Raw genomic sequence first — 9927 nt, 5'->3', positions numbered from 1 at the left:
TGCATGGTTGTTTGTTTCTATTAAACCATGTAAATAAGCAAATTGGACAATAAAACTTGGCTTCCAAATTGTTAGAAACTAGAATAAGAAAAACAAAAGAAACTATTGAAGAATGTGATGTATCACAGCAGAAGAAACTGCCACAGTCCTCTCCATTACCATATCTCATCAAGGATTTCTAAGCTCAATCCTTGTACTTTTTATTAATTTCACTTAAAGGAAGTCAAGTAATTTTTTTTTCTTAAGAAATTAAGATATAAATAAATTAACAAGAAGGCAAAGCATAAACTAAATTGAATTAATACTCATTAAAAAATTTACATAAAATTTAAACGAAAACCAATCTCAACGCCTTTTTCATTTAGATTAATTCTCATTCTTTCTCATTTTAATACCTTACAAAAACGAATATACAAGATTAGTTACAAGTCTCTAAACAAGGGCACTTGGAAAGTTAGAGTTAGGAAAACAAGATCACAAAAAAAATTATATATATATATATATATATATATATATATATATATATATATATATTACACGTTAAAGATCTTTCTTTGTTCTTCAAACTTTCGACTATTTAAACTCAAGACTCTAAATTAAGTTATATTGAACCAACTATATTTAACACAAACCCAAATAAAATAAAATGGTTCATATGGTTTAAGAAAGTTGAGGTAAGTCCTGAAAGGCTGAAACTATAAATCACATTCAATAAATCAAAGCTGTTTAATTATATGTTTTGATTTTCAGTCGAAAACTCTAGAACCATAATTTAAAACTTTTCAAATCAAAAGCCCAATATATGCTAAAGTCTTGCATATCTGTTTATAAAATATTAAAACGCCCAAGACGAATGATTCCAAAAACCACTATATCACAAAGCACCCTTGATTTATTTTTTTATAGTAATTATCTATTATGATTTTAACTTATAAAGTAACCAATAAAACAAATTCGTGATGATTTCGTTACTTTTAGTACTGAAATCATTCATAATCATAACCCAATAGTAATATTCTTTATAAAAAGGTTAAACAGTGTGCTGAAAATTTACCAATATTTAATAGTGTTGTGACATTAAGCATGTCTATGGGAACCAAACTCTGGTTAGCTCATTTTGGATTCAAAGCTTTTAATTAGAATTTAAAAGAAGATTCATGGGAGAATTTTTGTGAAGGAAAAGGATTATTTAACAAAAAGAAAAAGAAATGATTACCAAACACATCATAAAATTTGAAAACATCACTCGGAAGTTGGGACCGGATAGATACATCATACATGATAAGTGTTTTCATTTTCTTTTGGGCCTGGGCCCCACCATTTACTCAAAAAGTGTAACATAACAAAAATAAAATATATTAAATTTTATGATACTGGGCCGAATACAAACAAGACTAAATCTTTAAGTAAGAAAGCGAACAGTGTTCCTAATCATTTGATCAACAAAGTTCAGCAAATTAATCAAATGATTTTATTATTGATTATGCATACATTATAAACAAATGCTTGATGGAATGGGAGGCGAAAAATTAAATTCAACTATTTTTGTGTCTCAAAACAGTTAATCTATTCATCAAATAAATAAATAAATTATTTTTTTACTATATAAATTATCATAATTCAATAATTATTTTGAATAAGAATATTTTTAGATATCATTATTTAATAATAAAATTTTAACTATTTTTATTTAATGAGAATATATTTGGAGATTCTTTTAATCTCTTATCTTTTTAATTTATTATTTTTATTTTTAAATTAAATTTTAATATTTTTTCTAAAATATCAATAATTAAAAATGATATAGTGTGATAATATAAATTATTTATCATAGACTATGCAATAAAGTTTCAACTATATCAATCAAAAGAAAAAAAGAAAATATTTTTCTTATGTTAATATATTATGCTTTAAATTGAACTTTATATTTCTTGTCTTTATATTCAAGAGATTTTCTATCAAACATTATATTTGTGTAAATGAAATTAGGTTTAATTTTTTAAATGAGATCTCAAATTTAATATTATAAATAAAGGAAAGTACAATTGAGAGTGCATACTCTCTATTTAAAAAAATTAGTTTAAATTTATATTTGATATATATATATATATATATAATTTGATTAAATATTATGTTTTTGTAAATATTTGACAAAATGAAAACTAATTCAACCTAAGCTAAGTTAAATTAAATCAAAATTTACATGTAAAATTAATTAATTAAATGATATTATAAAAATATTTATATTAAACCAAATTCAACTAAATTTTAAAAAAATGTTCATTATAAAATTATTAACAACATATTTTATTGTATTCATTAAAATAGACATTATCGAGTAAAATTCACATAATAAAAGAATACATAAATAAGTATGTGAGTTTTTTTTTTCTTTCTCGAATATCTTTTCCATAAATAAATGATACATAATACATACAAGCTAAAAAGTAGAAATAACTATATTGATAGGAAAATATTTATTTTTATAAGGATTAACAATTTTCAACAAAGATTTGTCGTAAAAAATGATTTTTAACAAAGTTTAATATAATATTTTATACTAATGCTATGATTATTAAAAAAATAAAAAAATTAGAGAAAAACAATATTATATAAATCAATGTATGAATTTTTTTTTTGAAAGATAATTGTTATATAAATTACTATTAGTTCATAATTACTTAAAAAAGATATTAACTTCTAATGCTAAAACCCAACCAACCAAGCAACCCTATTATATTATAATGTGGCAGCATTTATCTCACAAGAGAATAATGATCCATAATGTACAAGATTGCAAACAAGGAAGATAAATAAAAACTAGTGTGTGAAAATGAGATAATAAAATGAGAGAGAAAGAGGGGCCAATGCTATGAAGCAATAATCACAAGAACCCAATTTCACGCCCTAATCAATTTTCATTTCATTTTCTCACAAACAAAAAGAAAAAGGCGCACTCTCTTTTCCTCTCTTCAATTTCTTCGCCCCCTTCAACAAATCTCTGCCTCCAATCACAAATCAACCTCCCCAACTGCCGTAGATCTGTACAAATCCCCCCTTTTCCCCAAAATTATCGCTCCAAATCACAACCCTACCCAATTTTTTTTGGGTCCCTGCAAGAAATTCCAGGTTTTTCCTCTCGGATTTTGCTAGGTTAGACCCCAATCGCAACCCCATTTCTAGAATTCGCCGTTCGCGGGGTTCCGGATTCAACGACCCTCGAGAAACCCTAGATAGGTAGTGTGTAGCACCATCTTGTACATTGTTTATTTTTGCGTAGAATTTTTGTTTTTTTCAGTTTTAGATCGGAAAGATGAACAATAGAGAGAACAATAGAGAGAGATACCCACCTGGGATGGGGTTAGGTCGAGGTTTGAACCCGAACCATGGGTTTCAACCGAGGGGACATCACCATCAGTATGTGCAGAGGCACATGGTGCAGCATCATCCGCAGCAGTATCAACAGAATCATCATCAACAACATCATCATCAGCAACATCATCAACAGCATCATCATCAACAACAACAGCATCATCATCATCAGCAGCAGCAACAGCAACAGTGGTTGAGAAGGAACCAATTAGGTGGTGGGACCGACACAAACGTTGTTGAGGAGGTTGAGAAGACTGTACAGTCTGAAGCCGTTGACCCAAGGTTTTTTTTTTCTTTTTCTTTTTTGTTATTGTGCCTCAGTGTCTGTTTATTTATTTTGGGACTCTGTCAGATTGATTTGTTGACATTAGTTCCAAGGTTTTAGAAAAGTGGTCCACCACTGCGATTTTGGCCGCAATGTTGAGGCTTTTGAACTCTCCACAACCGCATCACGACTACAATTGTGGCCGCATTTGTCCACAATTTCTTGATTCGCAATTTGGAACTTTGGAAATTATGTTTTGTGTGTGTCTGTTGGAGTGATTTGTGTGATGTGATGGGATTTTTGAGTGATTGAGTGGTGTTGGATTTGTTGAGTTTTCTGGGGTTAGAATGGGTTAGGTTTTGTCAAGATGTGTTTTCAATTGTTAGTTACTTGTGTGGGTGAGTGGTTGACTGCCTATTGTCCAAGGGTGTAGAGGATGTTTAACTATTGGAGTGAAGTCTGTCTTCTCATGTGGGGATGTGTAGTTGTTGTTTGCTAATGTGGCGTGTTTGTGATTCTGATATGTTGTGATTTTTTGGCTTATTTTTCCGTTGTTTTAATGGTGAACATAATCTGTTGGGCAACATTGTGGTTTACTTAATTTGTTGGGGAAGGGTAGCGATTCTTGAGGTTTTTTGCTTTTTTCTATGTAGTGAAGTATGTTCTTGTTGTTTTAAATTGTGGGGGATCAGAACATTTTTCGTGTAATCATGGATTTTAGAAGACGTTGCAAGTTATGTTGTAAATGATTGTTGAAACGCAAATTTGAGCAGTAGAGGTAAAACTAAATGTTTGACTGCTGTTTAATGAGGTTCTAGGCTCTGATGCTTTTCTTAATGTAATTCGATGTCTAACATGACCATACATAATTGCATTGATTTCTGTTGTATATTTATGTTTAAATGCAAAGTTGAGTTGATAATGTTCAATTGTCTTCAGCTGAGGTTTTGTGCCTTGATGTTGAAAATTTTGTACGGGTTGGAGAGATGTTTGCTCAATTTTGAGTATGTGAAAAATGTTTGGAAATGACATGTAAAGTTCAATTATATTACTGCTAGATAAAGCTTTTGTAGTGATTCTTGCCTAAAGAAATAATCATTTTAATTTAATCCTCAATTGATTTTGTTTGTTAGTTCGCAAGATTGGAAGGCAAGATTAAAGATTCCACCACCTGATACACGCTATAAGACAGAGGTATGGCTCTAAAAAAATTGAAAACCATTATCTTTTGGTCAAAGTGATTTGTCATATGAAATATACATTATATTTTAGTCATATATTTTGTTTGAAATCCTTGGGGAATTACACCTTATTTGTGTTATTTATAATTCCTTACTGTTTTATTTTTGTATAGTTACTAGAATAGAATTGTTAATTTTTAGTTAATATATTAGAATTTTTTTGTGGGAGCTGGTTCTCTATGTATGTTATAGCCAGCATTTTGTTGATTAGTGTCTTTTTTAGTAACATATACTCTTTTAATTAGGCCTTTGAGATTGACATTTTTCAGTAATTTGGACAATTAGACTTTAGAATTTAGAATATAGTCATAATTGTAGAGAACTACAAACTTTTTTTGACTATTAATACTCTGCTGACTGCTGCAAGTCTAGAGATCTACGGAATGAACTCAGATTTTATTCCTTGTAAGGAATTCAGTGCCATTTAATTTTGCAACCTTGGAGGTTTAATTTTGTTTAATGAAACTGAATTTTATCCTAAATTATATGCTAGATATCCCAGTGTGGTTATATTTCTGTTTTATATTCTTATACTTTTATATCTATTTGAGGGTCTGGCAGATCTTATCAACTATAAGTTATTCATTTAAACTTTTATTTAATGATGTTAAGAATTATTAACTTTTATACTACACATTTATCTTAGTCTTAAGCTTTATTCATTGTCTTTCTCAGGATGTGACGGCAACTAAAGGAAATGAATTTGAGGATTACTTTTTGAAGCGCGAGCTGCTTATGGGAATATATGAGAAAGGTTTTGAAAGACCATCTCCTATCCAAGAAGAGAGCATTCCGATTGCTCTTACTGGAAGTGACATTCTTGCTAGGGCTAAAAATGGAACAGGCAAAACAGCTGCGTTTTGTATTCCAGCATTGGAAAAAATTGATCAGGATAATAATGTTATTCAAGGTTTGACCTCCTTCACTACATTTAGTTGCTTACAGGATGCTCAGAAATCTAAATGAAAAGACTATGTTTATTGTTCTCAGTTTGTAAGCTTTTCTTCTGGTAGCTTGCTGATGCTTGTTGGTCTCATTAATCAGTGTTTTCTTATTAAAACTTAGACAGTGAGAAAAGAAAATGATATTTATGATAGGGAAGGTCCAGCAAGTTTAGTAACAATATTTCCTGAGTATTCACAGAAAACAAACTTAGAATATGGTCATATTAATTTCCTCATCTTCATTCAGCATTTTTTACCAGACTCCAGAAAGATACCATGGGCCTTCTTTGAGTTTATTTTCTTCAAGGTTTTTTTCTTTATGAAGTCATTTTTTTTTTAGATTATGATACTTTTGTAAGTTTTTTTGGTAAAAAGCTAAAACTCAAAAAAATTAAAAAAGTGTTTTTCTTAGAAACTAGAAATAGCAGTTTCTTCTAAAATTTTAACAATCAGCCCCTGAAGCTTTCTGAATAGTTTTTTCCAAGAACTTTATCTTTATTTTAACTATAAATATGAATTTTGGAAGATCAATATTGTTAAGAATATTCGCATTTGATGAATATATAAATTATGTAAAGGTACTCTAGTCTTCTGCATATCTAATAATTTCTTCCTATTCAAAAATATTGAATGTTGTTTAACACAAATGTGTTATGGCCTACCAGTCTTTTTTCTATTTTTACTTGTAAGACATGTAAATAGATTTTGGTGCCAAAGTTTGAAAGTAGTATATCTTTACTTGTATTATTGATGCATGATCATTTTTTCTGTTATTTGTAGTTATCTAAAATCTCAAATGTTTTTGAATGAGCATTGATTTTAGGTTCTTCTCATGTTTTGATCATTGCCTTCGTTATATTCTGTCATGCAGTTGTAATATTGGTCCCAACACGAGAACTGGCTTTGCAAACATCTCAAGTTTGTAAAGAGCTTGGAAAACATTTGCAAATTCAAGTTATGGTTACAACAGGTGGTACCAGCCTGAAAGATGATATTATGCGCTTATATCAACCAGTTCATCTACTAGTTGGAACTCCAGGAAGGATATTAGATCTTGCAAAGAAGGGTGTTTGCATTCTGAAAGATTGCTCTATGCTTGTTATGGATGAGGTAGTAACAGTTCACTTAGAGAAGCAAAAAGCATTAGTTAATTGATACTGTTAGTTTGCTATAACATTAAAATGGATTTAAGATGAGGGTAAGCAATGGTTGAATTGTGTTAGTGGAAGCAATGGCTCTGTTTATTGTGTCTCTGATTCATGTCGTAAATATTGAGCAAAACATCTTTTCCTGTGTCTTTTACATGTTCATTCTTCGAACATTTAACATTGATACCTCTGGCTTCATACTCGCATTGTCAGAGGTTTCTTTTTTATTGGAATTACCCATTTGATATTTTTGTTTTAGATTGGGTTTGCTCCAAGGATCTTCATATGTTCCTGAAATCTTGTGTGTTCATTTCATGGAATTTGGCACTATCAGAGATGCCGAAAAACTTTGGTGCTGTTCTTTATTTACAGTTCTTTGATGTATTTGGTTAAATGAAATCTTAAACTGTTTACTTGGATTATGTATGTATGAAGAGATTGACATGCTGCTATATTGCATGTTTCTTGTTCTTAGTTTTCTGGGTTTACTCTTTTATTATTTTTTTTTCTTTTTTTTTCTTTCATATATACCTTTAAAATCTGCCCTAATAATAAATTCTGTTTATCCAATGAAAAAAAAAGTGACAGCAATCTGAGGCTTTATTAATTTTTCTCAGGCTGATAAGCTTCTCTCCCCAGAGTTCCAACCTTCAATAGAGCAGCTGATTCAATTTCTTCCTGGAAACCGTCAAATTCTGATGTTTTCTGCTACATTTCCTGTTACTGTTAAGGACTTCAGAGACAGATATCTTCGTAAGCCATATGTCATTAACCTTATGGATGAGCTAACTCTTAAAGGTATTACACAATATTACGCATTTGTGGAAGAGAGGCAGAAAGTCCACTGCCTAAATACTCTTTTCTCTAAGGTATTATATTTATGTCAAGATACTCTGGATTTTCTGTATGTGAAGTCTGAATATAATAGTAACAATGGTATCTATGCCAGCTGCAAATTAACCAGTCAATCATCTTCTGCAATTCCGTGAATCGGGTTGAACTTCTCGCCAAGAAAATCACAGAACTTGGGTATTCATGCTTCTATATCCATGCAAAGATGTTGCAAGACCACCGTAATAGAGTATTTCATGACTTCCGCAACGGTGCCTGCAGAAATCTTGTTTGTACTGGTATGTTGAAGGCACTTTAACATCCTGTTATAAATGGGCAGTGTTTATATTTTATTCCGTTGATTGTTAAGCAACTATCTGGCTAGATTTGACCTTTTCCAATATGCAACAGTATTAGCTTCTTTTTATATTTCTGATACTATTTTCATTATATTGTTTTAGAAATTAGTTTTGAATTGATAAGAATAATAGCATAATGCATATTTGTTTGGTTAAGTTGGTGCAATTTATTAATGCACTGGTGGTATTTTTTGAGTGATAATGCATGCTGTATTTTCCTTAGTTGAGTATATCTGCATGATTGAACCGCCAGATTTTTTTATGTCCCAATAATTATAATTATAACTTTTCGTCTGTCGTCCTTGTTCTGAAACATTCACAGATCTTTTCACTAGGGGAATAGACATCCAAGCAGTCAACGTTGTTATTAATTTTGATTTTCCAAAGAACTCAGAAACTTATCTGCACAGGGTATGCTTGATCTTTGCCTTCTTCCCTATCTTGATAATATGATTTGGTGTTCTTATGGATGTTCTGTTGATATACAGGTTGGTCGTTCAGGCAGGTTTGGGCACCTAGGTTTAGCAGTGAACTTGATTACCTATGAGGATCGCTTCAATTTGTAAGTATTTCTGTTAGCTATGACTTTCAGAGATAACTCCTATAAATTCCTCATGTGTTTCCATTTATTTTGTCCAGATACAGGATTGAACAAGAGCTTGGCACTGAAATAAAGCAAATTCCACCTCACATTGATCAGGCAATATATTGCCGGTGACTGGTGGTAAATACCTGGACTGTATTCACAAACGTGGTGAATAGCAATGGTGAGTGGCAGGAAAAAGTTCTTTTCAAATTTATAATGGCCCTTCTAGTTCTTGTCAAGGGTTGTGATCTATGAAAGTGAAACTGAATGTTTATGCTTTTATACATAATTGTCTGTAAGTTGGTTGCATTGTAAACAAATGATGTTTCCCACCAATGGAAGATGTTGATAAAATTTCAGGTTAGGGAAAAAAGTATATTATTAGTAACACGTTTCGCCGCCTCATCTGTTTTAAATCTATTTCTATTTGTACAGGAACTAATCCAAATTCTAATCAACCAACAAAAAGGTACCTTTATATATTATTAATGGGATAATAAGAGGCTTTGTTGTTGTAAATTGTCCCTTATAGGGAGTTTTCAATTAATTGTGCATACGGTTTTTGTTTTCTTATTTTTATTTAACTATTCATTCTACTTGTGTACATAATGTGCAGTATTTCTAGTGCCCTTTATAGAAAAAAGATTGCCATAAGTTATGCCACTAATTCATTTACCTATTTGTCCACTACAGTAGAATTCAATTATGCTGTTACTGATTGCTGTGTATGTATATTTTACAGGTTGATGTGACTGTTTTTGAAGCAGTTGTGAATGGTTTGTACAAGGATGCACTGTGAAAATTGGGGTATTGTCAGACCCTTTGTTGAATGTTTTTTTTTTTGGTTAATTTCTTTGCTTTTTGAGAGCTCTGAAACAGTAGTATTAGGACCTTCAGAAAGTTTAATATGAGCTTTCAAATGTCACATAAATGCCTGGTCCAGTTTGGATTTCCATGGATTACATTTGCAGTTGTGTTTGTTACCAAGTGTTGTTACTCCAGATTTTTCATTTCCTCAATAATCCTTTGACTGTTTACATAGGAATGTACCTTACCATGCAGACGTCCCTTTCCTATTCTAATATGCTGTTTCTTCTTCCATTGCCTATCTGTTCTTCCATTGTATTTGAAGTGACCATTGCCAGTTGAAGGGCATCGATTGCATGAGCGTTTATGGATAA

At 30.9% G+C, this 9927-nt stretch overlaps 1 protein-coding gene across 3 annotated transcripts; it reads left to right on the top strand.

The window, feature by feature from the left end:
• The first annotated feature begins 2841 nt into the window (after positions 1-2841).
• Positions 2842-9927, top strand: LOC109802047 (DEAD-box ATP-dependent RNA helicase 8). 3 transcript variants are annotated; one of them, XR_014433360.1, is made up of 11 exons: positions 2842-3654; positions 4771-4831; positions 5554-5788; positions 6694-6932; positions 7588-7839; positions 7920-8100; positions 8483-8571; positions 8649-8722; positions 8800-8927; positions 9182-9215; positions 9363-9589. XR_014433360.1 is itself a non-coding variant. In XM_020363250.3 (10 exons), exons 1-9 carry the CDS (start codon positions 3314-3316, stop codon positions 8876-8878), a joined length of 1551 nt encoding a protein of 516 aa, XP_020218839.1. In that variant the 5' UTR covers positions 2843-3313; the 3' UTR covers positions 8879-8927; positions 9489-9927. The 3 variants fall into 3 exon arrangements, 1 of the variants encoding a protein (XP_020218839.1); XR_002240076.3 differs by having other exon boundaries at positions 2843-3654; positions 9489-9927; XM_020363250.3 differs by lacking the exon at positions 9182-9215 and having other exon boundaries at positions 2843-3654; positions 9489-9927.

This window comes from Cajanus cajan, chromosome 4 (genome assembly GCF_000230855.2).
Source record: "Cajanus cajan strain Asha chromosome 4, NIPB_CcT2T_4, whole genome shotgun sequence".
NCBI classification, from domain to species: Eukaryota; Viridiplantae; Streptophyta; class Magnoliopsida; order Fabales; family Fabaceae; genus Cajanus; species Cajanus cajan.
This window is presented reverse-complemented; position numbering and strand designations above follow the sequence as displayed.

Bases quoted from the DNA above. Each gene is read 5' to 3' on its own strand.
- LOC109802047 (XM_020363250.3), top strand. From the start codon at position 3,314: ATGAACAATAGAGAGAACAATAGAGAGAGATACCCACCTGGGATGGGG. The intron at 6,933-7,587 runs GTAGTAACAGTT...AATTTTTCTCAG, and splicing joins CTATGCTTGTTATGGATGAG to GCTGATAAGCTTCTCTCCCC. The intron at 8,723-8,799 runs GTAAGTATTTCT...TATTTTGTCCAG, and splicing joins TATGAGGATCGCTTCAATTT to ATACAGGATTGAACAAGAGC.